The sequence below is a fragment of the Delphinapterus leucas genome, chromosome 5, assembly GCF_059928025.1.
Source record: "Delphinapterus leucas isolate spDelLeu-1000000601 "Yukka" chromosome 5, BTC_Dleu_Yukka2, whole genome shotgun sequence".
Taxonomy (NCBI): Eukaryota; Metazoa; Chordata; class Mammalia; order Artiodactyla; family Monodontidae; genus Delphinapterus; species Delphinapterus leucas.
Window position 1 is genome coordinate 62,734,840 of NC_143133.1, and position 20,137 is coordinate 62,754,976.

Consider the following 20,137-nt stretch of genomic DNA (forward strand, 5'->3'; position numbering starts at 1 on the left):
TGCACAAAAGCATCCAGCTGACAGGGCAAGCAGGGGCTGAGATCCAGCCCACACTTGGCATACCAGAGTCTTTTTGTTTGTGAGGTTGGGGAGGACAGGGGTTTTTGGCTTTCAGTAATTTGGACAAAGGCACCGTATATGCAGAGGGTAGCTCTATGCTATAAATTATTTTGTGTTTATAAAAATTAATATTGATGTTGTCAAGGTGATTCCATACTGTGTTCACAAATGTTATAATTTGAATTAGGTTGATTTTACTGCAATTCCTAGGAAGTAGCAAGAGTATTTATCTGACTAAGAGGGCTAATGGTTTATCTAAACTCAAGTTTGAACTGTCAGCTTCATAAAACAGGCCAGTTCTTACTATTATCACAATTTTTATTTAAGCTACAAATTTTTGTCTTACGTAATTACCTATGCATGTAAAAGGGCAGTCTTTTGAATATCGCTTTTAGACTGTCGTCTGAAGTTTTTAGTTTCTGTGGATATGGAAGTTTATTTTTCAGATGGTGTCCCATGACTTAAATTTTGTGTGTTATGTAGTGAAGCATTTGGGGTCACTTAGAAATGTATGCTGAAATTCTGCATTGAAAATAATTTATCATATGTTTAAAATGAAGATTTTTTTCTTCCAAATAATTTTGTCCCTGGAAGGCTTTATCTAATAAAATTAGACAGTAACCTCTAACATTTCTTAAAGTTTAAGAAAAATGTACTCTTTTAAAATTAACCTTTTTGTGAGATTGCAAAAGCAGTGTATGTAAATACAGAAAAACAACATGTTGATAAGCAAAAATAAGGAACCACCGAATTTCTGCTACCCAGAGATAACCATGGGCAGTCCCTTCCAGATCTTTAGTGATGAGCAGTGTTTAAAATTGCATCTCTTTTGCTGAAAATAAGTAGAAGAGGTAACAGCTCTTCACACATACATACTTTTAAAAAAACCTGTCAGAGTTTTGGCCCAGCATGCCAAAATGGACTGGGTGCATGGGGTGGGGACTTGTTCTCTGGGCTGCAGCGCACGCTACGTACACAATTTCCATGCTTCCTTCAGGAATAAAATGACCTTGAAAAGAGAGAGAACTCATATGCATGAATAGGGAATTGTAATTTGTATTCAGATTTCTGGACTTTTTTTTTGGTCTCAGTGGGTGGTTCTCCCATCCAACCAGTCAACTCTCACATCCAGTGAATTACTAATTCTTGCCTGTTTGACCTTCGGAATTGTGCTTTGCCTCATCATCTTCTCTGCATCTGTATTGCCACAGCCCTAGCCGGAGGACGTCATTTCTTCCTGCTCAGATGCTCCTTTGTTCACACGTGGATTCGTTTATTCGGTCTGATGTGAGGAAAAGGGCCAGGCACTGGGGTGACAAGGCCCTTGGTTCTGGGACTGAGCTTCTCAGCAGGGTGAGGGCAGGGAACTAAGCCATTCCCACTTCAGCATCCTCCTGCCTGTCATCCTCCTTCTGCTGTTTTGTCCGTCACACCCATTCTCTCCACAGCAGCCGTGTGACCTGTTGGAAACTCTGCTGGCCCAGCCTCACCTGTGTCAGCCTCCCGCCATGTGCTAGGCGAGGGGAGCGCCCTCCTTGCCTCTCCTGACCAGCCTCGACTCCTTGAAGGCTCAGCCCGGGGCTCCTCTCCTCCAAGCCTCTCCTCCTGTCCTGCCCTCTCCTCCCTTCACTGGTGACCGCTCCTGTGGCCTCCAGTGCCTGATTTTCTAAAAAGTGCTGTGTTTCTTTCTCCACTTAGATGGTCACTTTCATCGACAGCCCCAGTGCCCAACACTGATCCAGAAGACTCTGTGTTTCTGTAAAATGGAAATAGCATGGTTTTCCTCCGAGGGTTGGTGTGAGGATGCAGCGAGGTAATCTGTGTGAAGCATGGTGTCTGGCACATAGTTGGCTTCCGTAAGTGGGGGTTAGTGCCCGAGATATGATATTAGCTTAAACTACTTGATTCGATGAAGGTCTCAGAAGTTCAGCTTTTCCCCGGACAGTGTGCATATGATTGTATAGAATATTGGTGTCACACTTTCTCTACCTCATATTAGGTAAGGTTCATGAAAGTAGTCATTTTATTTTTTGTTTCTTTCATTTTTTTTCTTTTTTTTGCGGTACGCGGGCCTCTCACTGTTGTGGCCTCTCCTGTTGCGGAGCACAGGCTCCGGACGTGCAGGCTCAGTGGCCTGGCTCACGGGGCCAGCCGCTCTGCGGCATGTGGGATCTTCCCGGACCGGGACACGAACCCGTGTCCCCTGCATCAGCAGGAGGACTCTTAACCACTGCGCCACTAGGGAAGCCCCATATTTTCAAATAAATATATTTAAATTAAGGTTAATTAGATTACATTATTTATTTTACACTTTAAGATAGAGAAACAGAAAAGTGCCGTTCACTTGCCTCTCACATTAAAGTGTGTGTGTTTAGTAAACACTGACACAAACCTGCAGGGTCCACAGAAATGAATCAAAAGACACCCCATTCCCAGCCCCAAATGTCAGTGCTGTGACCTGTATTACCACAGCAGGCCGGGGCCCGTGGGAATGGAGGTGCTTGAACGGGTCTGGAAGAATCAGCAGATGCTAGTGGAGAGTCGATGGAAGAAGATTCTAGAGTAAAGGCTGCCCTGCGTGCCTGCACTTGTCAGATGTGAGCTGCAGCTTAAATGACAGTTTCTTGAAATGAGAATTCAAAGGTATTTATTTTGTCATATTTTCCTACCGTCCCATCGGCAGGGCTAACGTAAAGTTGACGGTTGAAAATTATTTTCATTTGTTTGTATATTAGACTAAATTGTCATAATCAAGGACTAGCTAGGCAATACATCACATCAGACTCAAATTGAGTACTTATAACATGTGAAAAGAGTTGTAACGTTTTTATATTGGTGAAATTTATTTAGAAATTTACATAGAAATTAATTCCGTAACTCTAAGTAATGGACATTTGAGTTTTAACCCACTTAGATTTTGCTTCCCTTATGGGCTGCATCATAACATTGTAATATCCCTTTGTAGACTTCGATGGCTAAAGCTTCTGGTATAGTTTTCCCATTTTCAGCTAGATTTATGTGTGCATTGGGGCGGTGGGATGGCTTTGTTTTATTGTTCATCTATGCAGTATATACACACCATGATCCTGAGAGAGATGGCTGGCGGTGGTGGTGATCTTATGTTTGAGTTATTGTAGCTGGTCCCTCCGCTGCATCTGCCCCCCAACACCCCCTCTTCCTTAAGTCCAAGAATCCTTAACCTGGAATCTGAGGATGGAAGTTGGGAGTGGGGGTCCCTGAACTTGGATGGGGAAAAAAATTCACCTTTATTTCCACTAACCTTTAACTGCAGTTTAACATCTTCAGTTATGAGTCATCACCCTCCCCATAGCATTAGCAACTCCTGTGATAGTAACATCAATAAAATCACGTGTTTTCATATTGCATTATAGTTGCTACACATCTCTCAAAAATACTGTATATGCTCATCATTACTTTGAATTATGGCAGACATACGATTTGCCGCTAGACCTTGTTAAGTTTGGTGATAAGCACATAATGCTTTATCATAATTATTTGGATAATTCCCTCCTGGTATAATTCTTTTGTATTGCTTTGTGTAAATGCCTATGGCATTTAAAAATCTAACTCTGAGAAGAGTCCGTAGGGGTTTGTCAGAGGGTGTCTGTGGCACAGTGAGTTTAGGAGCCTCTGCTTTGGTCCCTGGGGTGCATTTGAGAGAGCATACCAACATTTACTTTGGGAGAACTGGTAGGAATGTGGGGTATGTAATTAAAAGCTGAGATACCGTCTCTCATTCCCATACATCCTTGCCTGTTGTCTTAACCCCTGGCAGCATGGAGCTTTGCACAGCCTCGGTAGCTCTTGTGGTCATTGTAATATACGCTCACCACAAAAAAAAAAAGCGTTAAAGTACATTCTCTATAGCCTTTGAAAAAATACGCTAAATGTTTCCCATCCAAAAATGGTTAAAGTAAAAATAGCTTAGGTGCTTAAAGGGGCAGCCTTCAGCTGTCTAGAAAAATCTTATAATCCAAAAAGATTTAGCCTCAGTGTTTCTGGTTTGCTATTTTTACAGCATTTGTTCCTTCTGCAAATATTTGTTGCATGTATACTATGCACAGGCATTGTGTTGGAGATTCCACAGGTTTATCATGCTTTCTCTTCTAAGGTTTACTTGAGATATCTCTTATCACTTAAAAACCTTGAAATCACTAAACTTTCATTTTCAATTGCAATCATTCATACATTGAGCATACTTGCTGTATGCCAGGCACTGTCCTAGGCACTTTGGGCTGTATCAGTGAGCAAAATAGACAATAATTTTGCTGTCTTATAGCTGACGTTCAAGAATTTAGGTGTTTTCTGCTCTGAAGTTTGTAGGGCTGTCCTGAAAGTGCCACAGAAACTGTTTGCCACTCACAGACCTGTGTAGTTTTGTAAGGTAGTGGTTTTCACTCTCTGTTCCTGTGGGCCTTGTGACACCTCAGGGCTGGCAGGAGGAAGGAGAAGGGAATGTCCTCCTTCCCCAGCTCCATTTTAATCAGAGCTTTGCTACTCTTATATTTTGGGGTGAGCTGGGCGAGAGTTTCATTGCCTACAGGATGTTTGGAAATTTGGTCACATTAAAAATGTGGTTGGCATTATCTGTGGCTGGCTGATACGGAATAAATTTTTGTCACTTATTACCAGTTCTGTACTGAAAGGCAGTTGGAGTAATAGCAAGCTCATTGCCTTTAGGTGCTGTTACTTTAATAATAGAGAGTTGACCTTTTCTTACTTGGCAAATGTGAAGGTCACAGTTGGCATTTTTTGGAAACTAATATGTGCTAGGCTCTACACTAACAACTTTCACATTGTTTAATTTTCTTCTCAAAACAACCTAAAAGGGTAGCTGGTAATATCCAATTTTGATATAAGAGGATGCCGAGCTTCTAAGAAGCTGGATGTCCTGCTCAGACTTGCACATGAAGTGGCAGAGTTTGGAGCTTATTTTGGCATTTCAGCTCCAGAGTTCCCTGTAGGAACTGTCAGTGCAGTAGATTCTTGGCTTCAGCTGGGGGAGGAGTTAGGGCTGACTTTTTCTGTCTTTTTAAAGTTTATTCTGTTTCTGCTCCCACATGCCCTCTCTCCCCCATCTCCCTCTGAATGGAATGTGTCTCTGTGGTCTGAAAAGCAATACTGGGTTCACTCTTATCTCTCTTACTTACCTCCCCCCTTCCCCCATGCACACAAACACTTCGTGCTCTAAACGCAGCTATGGGGAGCCTAAGTGGTGGGTGCTCCTCACACATTTGCCAGAACGGCTTCTGATTGAGCAGAGTTCACGACAGGTAGCGCGAGGTTAATTGGAATTGGATCCTGAATAGGTTAAAAAAAAATTTTTTTTTTTTTTTTTGTATTTCCATTGTGTACAGTGTTTGCTTGCAGTGAATGACATTGATGCTGTGATCGGAAAGGAATGAGATGGTTCTAGAATGGGTTGACACTATGCCCATGACGATAAATGCAGAACACTATGATCCTTTTTTTTTTTTTTTTTTTAAGTAAAGGAAATGACCATTTAGTATACACAAGCAGCCATAGGTAAGAAAAAAACTGCTAACTGTGATATTTCTGGGCTTGGGATTATAGGCAACTTTAACTTCATATGTTTTTGTATTTTTCTTTTATATGGATGTGTATTAAGCTTGTTACTGAAAATAAAAGATGACTAAAGAGTACATTCTGCTGCTGAGTTTAAAAAGGAGTCTGGGGACTTCCCTGGCAGTCCGGTGGTTAAGACTACTTGCTTCCATTGCAGGGGACATGGTCCGGGAACTGTGGCTTCATGAACTGTGGGTTGGGTGGGCCTGTGTGTCCCACCTAACGAGTTTAATATGTTTGGTCCTGGGTGATTTTAGGTAGAAGCAAAACACTACTGGTGCCCAGTGCTCTAGCTGGTTTCACTGTTTTGTTTATAAATGCACACTGTGTGACCAAATATTCCTTTATTGAAGATCTCTCCTCAGTGATAAAATTTCAAAAGGGCATCATTTATAGAAACTAATTATGGCGTGTGTCCTGGAGAAGGAACCAGCGCTCTGTTTAACGGTTTCTTATAGCACGTTTATACGTTTTTAGTTGCCCTGCCTTGTAGAAGAGAGACCGCAGTAGCCCTTTTCAAAGATTATGTAACATACATAACTGATACCGGGTGATTGCTGTGGTTAACTGCTAGTTCATTATATTTGTGAATGTTTTGTAACCTTGGAGAGATTATTTTGAAGTAAACTTTAATCAAAATTATAGAGTAGCATTTCCTATAAGGCATTTGCTCTTACGTGTTTAACAACCTGAGACCTCTGAAATACAGTCAGTTTATTTGCAAATCAGATTTGCCCTTAAATGGTATAAATAGCTTGTCAGATATCTGTGTGGCGAGTCTTGTGTTTTTGTCTTCACTAGTTCGTTCATCTGTGCTGTGAGCAGGGTCTGGATCTGTGCAGTTGGGCCGCTTTATTGCTGTTCACAGCTTGCCTAGGGTCTTAATAATCCCATGGATTTTGGGTGTGATGGTGTAGCGGGCAGGGAGAGGAGCGCGTTCCTTACCTCGGGGCATGACAGAGGACAGGGGGTAAGAGAGCTGAGAGCTGTCGGGTGCTTCTGAAAACTGCAGGTGCCAGGGCCCCACCTCCACAGGCTGCTTCACCTCAACTGATGAGCAGTCACTCGTTTTTAACATTATTGGCAGTTCTGATGTGCGGCCACATTTGAGTTGCGAATCAGTGCATTAAATGAAGAGGGTTGGACTTTGAGGACTCATGTTCCCAAGTTGAACATCCAGTGATTTCTGTCAGTGTTTATGCTGACCATTGAAAACGTCTTGGCTTCTAAAAATTGTTTTAGAAAACTTAACGAAACAACTTCCTAATCTCACAGCAATATCTTCTCCTACTCTTCCCTTTCTTCTCCCACCTTCTTTTGTTAGCTCCTGCAGCTATTAAATCACTTCTCGAGTTGGATTTTAGTCTCATTGTTTTAAGTGTTTGTAGAAAAGCGCCAGTTTAGCCAGAAGGTTGTAGTGAACCTTTCAAACGATTATTTTGGAACATGACGCTGGGTTTTGTGTTTGCATTGCACCTTTCATGGGGTTTAAAAGCTACTAAGATAAGAGTTTATCCAGTTTGCCATATCAGAACTAGAGTGGCTGAATACTACTACTTCTGTTTGACCTGGAGGATAGAAAGATGAGGCAGTCCTGACTGAGGGTGTGAGACCTGCGTCATCGGCGTTTCTGACGTGCCAGGCGCTTCCCCAGCCAGCTCACAGCACGTTTGATCTTTATTTTGGGAAGATGTAATGCATTCATCTGCCCTTTGGCTAATTGTAAGCGCACAGCAGGAGTGGAGGCATTGGTTCCCTTTGAGGAGTCACGACAGACCTCTCCTGGGGACCAGCCTTCTCCAGCACGCATTGGAAATTGCACATGCAGACGTGTCTCTTCCTCCCTGCACTGTGAACCTCTACTAAGGCCAGGAGGAATCTCGTCTTATTCACTGTATGAGGTGTATTCACATCTTTATTTTGAGTCTAGTCTTGACAGGCTGGACCGTTGGGTAATATGAATGCTCATGCATGCTTTATATAGAGAGCATTAGACAGCTGTCTTATTCTCTTTAAATAACTTAAGTATGGAGCACTAGTAAGAAGGTATTTTCTTAGTCGTTTTGTGTGAAATTCAAGGCATGTAAGATAGAGTGAGGCGACACGGTTTAATTTCGTTTTCTTCCCCTATTTACGTTGTTTATGACCAACAAGTACAAATAACCACTCATCCACAAAAACAAAACACAAGTCTGTTCCTTCTGGAAAATAATTATGTGGAATGATTATTTTCTGTTTGAAGTGCTTGTTTTAACTCCTTGCAGTGTGGGAACATTTAATCCAACGGACAAAACACAGTGTGGCCTGCCATGTTTTTGCAATTTTGGAATGCTTTAATCTTAAATAACAGGAGGAAATGCTAGAGTTCTAAATGCAAATATGGGCTGCTTTAGATTCATTTACTATTTTATTTGTTACTAGTTGGCAGAAAAACAAACGTGTAAACGTACAGCAAGATGGCTTTTTGTTCTAAATACTGTTTCAGGAGCTCTTTCCTAAGTCCTTGTGAATAAAATTACACTTGCCGTGTGTTTATAATCCTTTAAAATCCTCAAATCCTTAAAAAGAAACTTGACCCACAGGTTTAAATAAGGACTCTATTTACAGAAATGAATATTTCTAATTCTCTTAGAGTATCATTTTCTGGCTACTTATACAACAATATTCACTCAAACCTGCTACAGAAACTTCATACTATACTGTGCATTTGTTAGTATGTGAATTCAAAAGAAACTTGTTTTGGCTGTGAAATAAGTGCAGACTTGCTTTAAAATTGACCTTTAGTATAAATTCAAATAGGTTGACAGAAGAGCAGTTCAGTAAATTTTTATATGTCTAAAAGAGGGCCCGTTTCTTCATTATTGGCGATTCATTTCAATTTACATTTTTGTTGTGATCCCTGTTATTGAAAGAAAACCAAATATCAAACCCTCATTGAATTTATCTCAACAAAATGCTTTTCAGATTCTTGTTTTTGCTGCCGTTAGTTGATTTACTTTATCTGCTTATCTGCAATCAGAAATGACGTAGATATTATTGCTGTGACTAAACTAAAAAAAGATTTTTTTCAAAGTACTCAGATCATATCGTGGGAATAAACTCCACTGACCTCAGCCTATTTGCCCTGAAAGTGTCTGTATATTTGCAGTAAATATTGTAACTTGAAGTATACGTTCTCATAGACTAAAGTGTCACCTTGAGACATTTTTCAGTTGCTTGCTTACTTTGGACGGTCAGTGTGGGCATCCCCTCTTTATTTTATATATGTCTGTCTGTAAGCTGCCAACTTCAGCAGACCCGTCTCAGCCCTTGGTTTAGTTTCAGCCCCCTCCTCTCCCTTTCTTGAAGGAGTGCTTGTTTCCTTTGCCATCTCTGGCATCATCCTTGCCTGCCTGCCTGTCCTCCTGCTTCTCTGCCTGTGATTCCTCAGCTTCTTTATACCTGAAATGTTGGTGTATCCTAAACATCTCATCTTTGCCCTCTTCCTTTACCTTCCCTTTTTCTGTTCTCAAGGCATCAGCCACCTCTGGTCCGTGTATATGTGCTGGTGATGTCCGGTCTAGTTCTCCTGTCTTGGACTCCAGGCTGGCTTGTCCAACTGCCCACTAGATGCCTTTACGTTCAAGTCCTCTTGTTCGTACTCAGCATGGACAGGAGCAGCGCTCATTGTAATCTCTCCTCAAGCCTGCTGCCTCTGTATTCCCTACTGAAGAAGTCTAAGCCAGAGCCCTGTGAGTCCCTTGCAGTCTTCCACACCCTCAATGCCCCTGTCTGGGTAATCACCAAGTCTTGTGGGTCTGTCTTCCAGAATCTTTCACGCAGCCTTCCTCTCTGTCTTCAGTGCTTGCTGCTTAGTTCAGGTTCCCAGCAAACCCCATCTCTGTTACTGTAAAGGGTTCTAACCAAACTTCCTTCCAGGCCCCACTCCCTTCCAAGGCAGAGGGCTACCTTGTGTTCATCTCACACTTCTGAATCCCTACCTTCTGGCATCCAGTCATACCAAGGACAGTGTTTGAAAATAAAATGAAGTAAGTGGCCCAGTTCCCTTATGTAACAAGCAACAGTATAGGTGAGTCTAGGACAGAGTTACAAAGAATAGAGAATTCAGGGGCTTCCCTGTGGCGCAGTGGTTAAGAATCCGCCTGCCAACGCAGGGGACACGGGTTCGATCGCTGGTCCAGAAGATCCCACATGCCGTGGAGCAGCTAAGCCCGTGCGCCACAACTGCTGAGCCTGTGCTCTAGAGCCCGTGCACCGCAACTACTGAGCCTGCGTGCCACAACTACTGAAGCCCACGCGCCTAGAGCCCAGGCTCCACAAAAAGAGAAGCCACCACCGTGAGAAGCCTGCATACCGCAACGAAGAGTAGCCCCCTCTCGCAACCAGAGAAAAGCCCACGTACAGCAATGAAGACCCAGCGCAGCCAAAAATAAAATAAATAAATTTATTTAAAAAAAATAGAGAATTCAGGATTTCGTCACAGGTGGACAGTATGCCTTCATTTTTCTTTTTTAAAAAAATTTTTATACAATTTTTAAAGGTTACTTTCCACTTACAGTTACTACAGAATATTGACTGTATTCCCTGTGTTCCACAATACCTCCTTGAACCTATCTTACACCCAGTAGTTTGTACCTCCCACTCCCCTACCCTTATGTTGCTCCTCTCCCCACTGGTAACCACTAGTTCTCTATATCTGTAAGTCTGCTTCTTTCTTGTTGTATTCACTAAATTTGTTGTATTTTTTAGACTTCACATATAAGTGATTTTCTCTTGACTTACTTCACTTAGCATAATGCCCTCCAAATCCATCCACGTTGCTGCAGATGGTAAACTTTCATTCTTTTTTATGGCTGAGTAGTATTCCTGTGTGTGTGTGTGTGTGTGTGTGTGTGTGTGTGTGTGTGTGTATATATATATATATACACCACCTATTCTTTATCCATTCATATGTTGATGGACACTTAGGTTTTTTTCCATGTCTTGGCAGTTGTAAATAATGCTGCTGTGAACATTGGGGTGCATGTATCTTTTCAAATTCATTTTTGTTTTTCTCAGATGTATACCCAGTAGTGGAATTGCTGGGTCATATGGTAGTTCTATTTTTAGCTTTTTGAGAAACCTCCATGCTGATTTCCACAGTGGCTGCACGAATTTACATTCCTACCAACAGTGTACGAGGGTTCGCTTTTCCCCACATCCTTGCCAACATTTGTTATTTGTGTTCTTTTTGATGATAGCCGTTCTCTGACAGGTGTGAGATCATTGTGGTTTTGATTTGCATTTCCCTGATGATTAGTGATGTTGAGCATCTTTTACTGTGCCTGTTGGCCATCTGCCTTTCTTCTTTGGAAAAATGTCTATTCTTCTGCCCATTTTAAAAATTGGGTTGTTTGTTTTTTTGATGTTAAGTTGTATGAGCTGTTTATATATGTTAGATATTAATCCCTTATCGGTCATATCATTTGCAAATATTTTCTCCCATCTACTAGACTGTCTTTGTTTTGTCAGTGGTGTCCTTTGTTGTGCAAAAGCTTTTAAGTGTAATTAGGTTCCCTTTGTTTGTCTTCACTTTTATTCCCTTTAGGAGATGGATCCAAAAAAATATCGCTTCAATTTATGTCAAAGAATGTTCTGCCTATGTTTTCCTCTAGGAGTTTTATAGTACATGGGCTCAGTAGTTGTGGCTTGCAGGCTCTAGAGAGCAGGCTCAGTAGTTGTGGCACATGGGCTTAGTTGCTCCGTGGCATGTGGGATCTGACCGGACCAAGGCTCGAACCCATGTCCCCTACTTTGGCAGGTGGATTCTTAACCACTGTGCCACCAGGGAAGTCCCCAGTATATTAATTTTGTATCCTGAAGCATTACTGAATTCATTGATGAGCTCTTGTAGTTTTCTGGTACCATCTTTAGGATTTTCTATGTATAGTGTCATGTCATCTGCAAACAGTGACAGTTTTACTTCTTCCTTTCCAATTTGGATTCCTTTATTTCTTTTTCTTTGATTGCTTGGCTAGGACTTCCAAAACTGTGTTGAGTAAAAGTGACGAGAGATCCTTGTCTTGTTCCTGATCTTAGAGTGAGTGCTTTCAGCTTTTCACTGTTGAGTATGACGTTAGCTGTGGGTTTGTCATATGCCTTCATTTTTCAAAAAATGGTGCTCAGGTCTGTTCTGGTTAAGGGAACTAAACTATCAAAGTTTTGCAAACTTAGGCACATGTGGAGTCCACTTTTTATTTAGTCTCCTAGTATACTTGAATGACTTACAGAAATGTTTTAAAAACGTTAGATTTTTAACTATTTACAATTTATTGTTGAAACTGTGTTTGGCAATACGCCTTCAAATATTCTGAAGTTGTTATATTCTTGTCAGGATCCCTGAGATTTTTTTTTTAACCCCAATTATCTCCTTGATACCCATATTCACACAGCTCACTAGAGCAGGGAGAGGCACCTGCTAGAGCAGGGAGAGGCACTGGTTTTTGACTAAAGCGTGTGTTTCGAAGATTCTAATCAAAGGATAGGAGAGACTGGTGGTAGGAAAAATGACCACAGCTCAACTCTGACCAAGGACGATGTACTCGTTAGCCTCCTCTGACCTTGTGAAGCGAGGGAACAAGCAAGTTCTCTACTTTGTGTCTTACTTGTGTTTGTACCTTTTATTGCTGAGTCACCATAAATTCATGTGACTTCACACATTTTCTCTCCCCTTTGATATGTAACGAAAGACACCATTCATTACTCACTTCAGATGCAGTGGAAGACCCAGCATATAGAAATGTCAGTTATTGTTTTAAAAAAAGCCTCAAAAGACTGAGTAAGCTTTGAATTTTCTGTTCAGAGAGTGGGGTTAATAATTAGGAAGATTCACATGGCTCCTGATAAAATAATTTTACCCACTTGCTCAGAAAAGCGGCAAGGTTTTCACTTGCATAAATCGTTTTTCTTTTTTTTGAAAAAGTCATTATTCTTTACCCTTACAGAAACAACTTTTACCTGAAAAATCTTGTAAGTATTTTTTTCCCCCAGAGAGAAAAACAGGCTGTTTTTGCCAAGTTCCTGTAGTGACTGGTTGGCAAAGGTGTGAGTGAAATCTAGACTTTCTGCTTTCTTCTCTCTGTCCTTTTATATTGATAAACAATTTTTAGGCCTCCACAGGATATGTAATTATTTGTCAGTGGAGGAATGAGCTACAGCTCAAGCAAATACTCAGGGCACATGGTTGCTTGACGTTGAAATTCTGGCTTCCTTAGTGTCATTTAGGTCTTATGCTTCAGGAATTAATTTTTTAAAACAAAATCTCTGAAGATAAAACTGACTTTTGTACGATAAAAGATCTTGAAAGGATATATCTTAATCTTTATGGCAGAGATTGTCTTTAAGGTGTGCTTGGTACGAAATCACAAAGAGAAAAGTCTTTTGAGTCGTTGGGTCTTTGGGGATTATGTTATGAACACAGAATATAAGCTTGCTTCTTAAAATCCACTAAAACCACCTCCCTTTACTGTATGTACTGATCTTTGACTTGAATTGAAAAGGGGTTCTTTTCCCTCTATGTCATTAAAAAGACATTGGGCCTATGGGTATTGGGTCTTAAATTGGATTTTCTTACAAAGAGAAAAGGAAAAATTGGCTTTGGGTGTTAGGGCATAACAAAAACTAGGCCCTTCCTTATGAACATTGAATTTGTGCCTGTTTTGTGTTAGTACTGAGGCTGTACATCATCCAGATGATTGCACAGATGCTTATTCATGCGGTTGAGGACTCATCTCGGTCTGTGGCTTCTTTGAGGGATCTTGTCAGAAGCTAATGATGAGAGGGTGTAGCAGTAGTGCCGACAGTAGCACACGAGACCCTTTTGTTCATTCTCTTGATCATGACTTTACATTAGGAATCAAAGGCTTTAGAAGCTCAGTGGAAAGAAGCCCCAGTGTGTTGCCCTGATGTTGATACTGCCATGGGTTGCTTACTCCTCGATTAAAACCTCCTAGCTGTGTAGTCAATACTATTCAACTATTGGAGAATATAAGACTGAGGAATAAATTGTTAGTTGTCATTAGAGAAAATAATGATGTTATGATTAGAAGAAAGGTTGTATAAGATAATTACAGTCTTGTTCTCCTCATCCCATCATTTATTTTGGAAGACTTGATGCACTGCCAAGATGCACTGCCATGAAATTAGAATAACTGCATAATGTTTTGGTGGCAGCTTCCCGGAGAAGACCTTTGGCTTTGGAGTGGGGGGACCAGCCTGGGTTTGACTTGCCACGTGTGGCTGTGTGGCTGTGAGCTCCTTACTTAAGCTTGCAGGATGTTGGGTGCGCGAATCCTCTAGCGTAGCCCCAGCGCGGAAGAGGTGCTTAGTAAATACTTTTCCCCTTCTTGTCTCTGTGTAAGTTGCCCATTTCCCTCTCCTGGTCCCAGATTCCCAGTGGGATGCACCTTCAGGCTGATGGAATACGCCCTGTGCCGATGGGGAGAGCACGGCGTTGGCTCCTGTGGATGAGGGTCCTGTGCCGCGCCAACCACTGCGGGTTCCAAATAACACTCCTTCCTTGCCCGGCAGGTGCCTGAGATCATCAGCTCCATCCGGCAGGCCGGGAAAATCGCCCGCCAGGACGAGCTCCGCTGCCCTTCCGAGTTCGATGACACGTTTGCCAAGAAGTTTGAGGTGCTGTTCTGCGGCCGCGTGGCGGTGGCGCACCGGAAGGCCCCGCCCGCCCTGATCGATGAGTGCATCGAGGGCTTCAGCCACGTGAGCGGCGGCGGCTTCTCCTCGGATCAGCTCCGGGCTGCGCCGCAGCCGCCGGGGGACCGGGAGCGGGGCCCACGGCCGATGCGCAAGTCCTTCTCCCAGCCCGGGCTGCGCTCCTTGGCCTTCAGGAAGGAGTTTCAGGATGCAGGCCTGCGGAGTAGTAGTTTTTTCAGCTCCTTTGAGGAGAACGACATCGAGAACCACCTGATTAGTGGACACAGTATTGTGCAGCCGACGGATATTGAGGAAAATCGAACTATGCTCTTCACGGTAAAATATTATCAAAGCCTCATGCGCATCCCCGGTCTGATCTGTGTGTTTAAAAGAAAATCTGCTTTATCAAGCGAAGATTCTTTGTGAATTTCTTTTGGATTTATGTGTGAATCCATATGTTTTTATACTGAATAATTCTTAAGATAAAATCCTTATTTAGTCCCTAATTAGCCTTTGGAATTCATCAGGGGGTCACATAAAGAGACTCCTATCTTATATCCTCTATGACTTTTATCCCCCTCCCCCATGGTTGTGAAGACACCTTTTCAATGTGGAAAGAAGAGTTAATATGCGTAAAAGAGGCCCCCAAAGGAGATTTTAAAAATGGATATTAATTTCAAGTAATGTATTTCAACAAAATCTTTTTGGAAAATACCCCTTCTTTACTACTTTTACTAATTTGTAAAATACTTACCCTTTGTTATCTGGATAATTAGATTTGGGGATAACATGATATTTGAAATTGATACCCAAGCTGAAATATTAGTTTAGCCAATTGCTCACTCACTTTTTTCTAGAAATGGTTTGGTAAACTGACAGCCAACTGCCAGAAAAGGCATGGACAGGGAAGCTGTCCCTGGCAGTCGCCGCTCCTGGGTTCCATGCTGATCTCGGCTCTTCTGGTCAGGCTGCCCTCCCTGGGAGTCCTCTGGGTCTGAGCCGATGGGACTCAGCTGGCCCAGTAGCAAGCTGGTCTCTGACAATATAGGGAGTGGATTGTTCCTCGGCCTCCTCTGTCTCTTCTTTGGCCTAAGGCCGACTGACTACAGAGAGAGCAACCTGAGCTTAAATGTAAAGTCTTGGCGTCTGTGCCTGATTCGGGGCAGAGGATGGCCCAGGGGTGAGGAAGCTGGCTGTGTGGGTGTATGCAGGTTCAAGATCAAGGTGGGGTGTCAGAGGGCCGATTTCTTCCTCTTTTCATGGTTGACCTAGTATACTGAAAAGAGTGCTACGTTGGCAGCCAGTCTGGTGCTGTAATGTGTGATATATATTTTAAAAAAACAAAACAAAGCAAAAACCCTCTTGGTGTCATTGGGAAAGCTGCTCAGTGCATTTATTTTCAAGTACTTATTATGTGACTGCTGTATACAGGGTCCTGTGTAATACGTTAGAAATACAGCAGTGAACAAGACAGGCATGATATCTGCCCATGTGGAATTTAGATTCCAATGAGAGACTGGCGATTGTACAGGTAATTGTCTCACTAAAATTGTGATAAATGCCGTAAAGGAGAAGTAAAGGATGCTGTGAGGGCATCTGGGGAATCAGGGAAGACTTTCTTGAGGAAGTGATTTTCACTGAGCAGAGGTTTCATTGTGGCCAGTTGGGTTCAGGGAGCAGCAAGGTGAGGGAGGGGTGCTGCACAGTTAACAGTGTGGTTATTGCAACACAGTCCCCTGCTGTAATGGAGATCTGTTATGCTGACCCAGGTATGTAAGACAGTGTTAATTTGTGCTAACGCTCTAGCTTTTTTAGAAAGTCAGGTAAGCAGTAGTGAATACCTAACACAGTATGCATTCAACAAATGGTAGATAGTTTTAACAATAATTTAAGAAGACTTTTCTAATCATTAGGAAGTGTTCTAGAAATCTTGAAAGAGAAGCTCCTGTTTCCTGGGAGGTTCACTTATGTAGAAACCTCTCTTCCTTACAAAGGGGGGATGTGGGAACCTGAGGCTTAGTTGCCAACTTCTATATATTTGGTCCTTTCACCTCAAGACTGCTGCCTGATGTAGGTGAACACACTGATGGTTGTCTGTGCTACCTGAAATCTGTAGGATAGATTGTGACCTTGAAGTGATTTTCTACATGAGATGGTCAGAATTCTATAGGAGCTTGACCCATTGAGTCTTTATTTTCATAGGTTATGAAATGAGAAAGTTCGTGTATAAATCTGAATTCAGTGTTCATAAAAAGCTAGTTTCTTTTTTTGTCTTTTAAGATTGGTCAGTCTGAAGTTTACCTCATCAGTCCTGACACCAAAAAAATAGCGTTGGAGAAAAATTTTAAGGAGATATCCTTTTGCTCTCAGGTAAATGGAGATGGGTTATCAGCTCAATTGCCATTTGATTTTTTAATGAATACTTTTACCGTCATTCAGCAGAAGTGGTTACGGTCACAAGATGTATGCTTTCTAAGTACTGGGTTTGTGATCTTGCATTTCCTTTTGTGTATTAAGGCAAACTATAAATATAATTTTGAAATTAAGAATTTTGCTTTTAGCAACCGTAACCTACTGGAGAAAATAGGTCTCCTTTTCTTTTTTTTCAGGCATTGGTAGTAATGTTCCACAGTCATGATTTCCAGGGGTGTGCGTGTGTGTGCGTGTGCGCGCGCGCATATTTATATATACATTCACACATAGTTAATATTTTTAAATACTTATTTTTACTTTATAAAAATTCATAACTTTTGAGGTACCAAGATCATTATTTCTTCTTCCTTAAAATATAATAAATAGTGACTACTTTTGAGGATGTTTTCCTCAGAGTACGGTATCTACTTGAGTTCTTGCTTGCAGATCTCCTGGGTGTGTTTCATAGAGAGATTTTGGAGAATCTGTTAATTATAACGAGCTATGCCAGTTTTACTCAAGATACTTTTTATCTTGATTTGCTGCTATCTGTATTGTAATGTTAGTATTAAATATCGGCTTTTTCATGTGATAGTTTAATTATTTCCTAAAGGGCACACAGTTCACAAGTTTACACGATCACCTGCCCTCCAAGCGGTCAGCACTCGTGTCTCTGCCTGCTGCTGCTTTCAGGAGATGCTGCATATTAATGTTTATGGGTGATGTCTGATCTGTATTAAGGTGCCTCTTAGCTGATACTTTCAAAACAAGCGTACATATTAATATTTATTAAAAAGAGCTCTTAGGAAACTGTGGTAGAACTTTGGCCTTCATATCTTATGTTTAAAAGCGTCTCTCTTCTTTTGTGTGTATAATTTTTGACTCATTCTTCCTACCAGTTTACTTCAGTATTTACATATTTGTTATTTTAGTGCTATGTATGTTTTAAATCTTTTAAACTTTGTGTCTGCATGTGTTTGCGTGTGTGTGCATATGTGTTTGTATGTTAATCTCTCGTCTGCTTATTCCTTGATACTGAAGAAGAATTCTCATTTTTTTGTGTCAGCTTTTCTCCACTTCCTTTCACTACTAAAATGAGCAGTAAAAACTCCAGTTTTCAGATCCTGCTTCTCTTATTGTGGGGATAATCAGAGTAACATTTTAGTAGAACTTCATATTTGAGAGATGTTTTTAGACATTTAAAATATCTGAGAAAATAATACTTTTATAATGTCCTTTAAAATTGTGCTGTGTGAATCTTCAGTTGCATGTCTGGCAGTGGTGCCTTTTCTGGATATAAGTGACCATTCCTTGTTCTTGTCCCTGCCTTCAACAGGGTATTAGACATGTGGACCACTTTGGGTTTATCTGCCGAGAGTCTTCGGGAGGTGGAGGCTTTCATTTTGTCTGTTACGTGTTTCAGTGCACAAATGAAGCTCTGGTAAGTGAGAAGGGGCCGTTCTTAAAGTCTCCTTTACAAGGGATTTCAGCCTCACTGATATCTTTACTTAGCAAAGCCATATGGCTTCATTGACATATTATTTGGCTTTAATTATTCTTTTGTCACTATTTGATAACCAGCTAGTACATACCCGAGACTTAATTCGATGTGCATTTTCAATCTTCATCATTCTTAAAGGCCTGCTCACTTTCACCCTCTGCTTTAGCATTTTTCAAATGTCATTTTGGACTTTTGATCAGAAGAGTTGGTTTTCGTTCAGTATTTAATTTGCGTCTAGTTTTTACCTTATCTCCTTGAAGAGCTTTGAGCATTTGTAGTGTTTCTAGGCTACGCGTAATCCTAGCAGGTATTATGATGATTATTCATTAACCTGTGACTAATAGTCCAGAAGAATCTTAAAGTACTGAGTCTTTCCACAGAGTCCTGAAATCTCTGCCCAGCTTTTTTTTTTTTTTTTTAATTTTATTTATTTATTTTTGGCTGCGCTGGGTCTTTGTTGCTGCGCATGGGCTTTCTCTAGTTGCGGTGAGCGGGGGCTACTCTTCATTGCAGTGCGCAGGCTTTCTCATTGCGGTGGCTTCTCTTGTTGCGGAGCGTGGGATCTAGGCGCGTGGGCTTCAGTAGTTGTGGCTCGCGGGCTGAGTAGTTGTGGCTCACAGGCTCCAGAGCGCAGACTCAGTAGTCGTGGTGCACGGGCTTAGTTGCTCCGCGGCATGTGGGATCTTCCCAGACCAGGGCTCGAACCCGTGTCCCCTGCATTGGCAGGCAGATTCTTAACCACTGCGCCACCAGGGAAGTCCCATCTGCCCAGCTCATTTTAAATGGACTTTTTGATGACTATAGTCTCCTCTCTTCGATCAGGTGGATGAGATCATGATGACCCTGAAGCAGGCCTTCACAGTGGCCGCGGTGCAGCAGACAGCGAAGGCGACGGCCCAGCTGTGTGAGGGCTGCCCCCTGCAGGGCCTGCACAAGCTCTGTGAGCGGATTGAGGGTGAGCCGGGGTGGGAGGGCGGCAGGGTGGGTGGGGGGCTGTTAAGGGTCCTGGGCAAATTCGTTGGAAGATTCTGCCCCGTGGAGGCTTGTGTTAGTTACAGGGCTCATAGGTGGATGTCTTCTGTATGTCAGGCACTGTGCCTAGACCGTCTCCCCTCAAGGGGCTCTGAGGGCAGTGGAGGAGTAAGGGGACCACAGGGAACAAGACCAGTTGCATTGTTAGCAAGGTGGTGTGAGTGGTCAGTCACTTCAGCTGCCACGGAGGGGTCTCGTAACAAGAGAGCTAAGAATTTCCACCGGGTAAGTCAATTACAGCGTCATCGATAACCTCTGCCGGAACAGTTTTAGTGGAGGGAGCGGCCGTAAGGTAGGTTGCAGCTGAGGAGCCCATGAGAAAGAGCACAGGAAGTGATGCTGCGAGTATGGACTACGATTTCTAGAAATTTGGCTTAGGGAGAAACTGCAGTACATGTTACGCTTTGCATACTTAAGATGTGCCTGGCACTGTACTAAGTGTTTTCTTTAACATGTATTATCATCCACTTAATCCTCACCACCTCTGGGAGGAAAAGGGATTATTTGCACATTTCAGGGATAAGCAAACTTAGTTTCTGGGATTTGGGGTTGATACCATCCTGATGGGTTTGAAGTCGTATCTGATTTCCCTTTTGAAAGACAAATTGACATCATCTTAAGGTCTTTGAAGTTTCATTTGCTGGCATTTCAGTGCTCTTTAAAATGAATCAAAATGATTACCATTTTCAACTGTGTTTTCCTAGCTGTTACTCCTTGCTGACATTATACAAAATACATTTGGGAACAAGAAAACGTGTGCTTTAACAAGAGATCCCATCTGAGAGGATCACTAACCCTTTCCTTAGTGGTTGTCAAGATAAGGTAAATGATGAC

The 20,137-nt window shown here is 42.0% G+C and overlaps 1 protein-coding gene across 7 annotated transcripts in view; it reads left to right on the plus strand.

The window, feature by feature from the left end:
* The window catches only part of TBC1D1 (TBC1 domain family member 1), a 222,984-nt gene that overhangs the window by 105,743 nt on the left and 97,104 nt on the right, over positions 1-20,137 (plus strand). For 6 of the 7 annotated variants that reach the window (XM_089911773.1, XM_022566225.2, XM_089911776.1 and 3 more), the window contains 4 exons: positions 14,236-14,694; positions 16,639-16,728; positions 18,107-18,211; positions 19,094-19,226. In XM_089911773.1, the coding sequence (XP_089767899.1) occupies positions 14,236-14,694; positions 16,639-16,728; positions 18,107-18,211; positions 19,094-19,226 (787 nt within the window). The remainder of the gene's footprint in view (positions 1-14,235; positions 14,695-16,638; positions 16,729-18,106; positions 18,212-19,093; positions 19,227-20,137) is intronic. The other variant, XM_089911775.1, reaches the window with a different exon arrangement.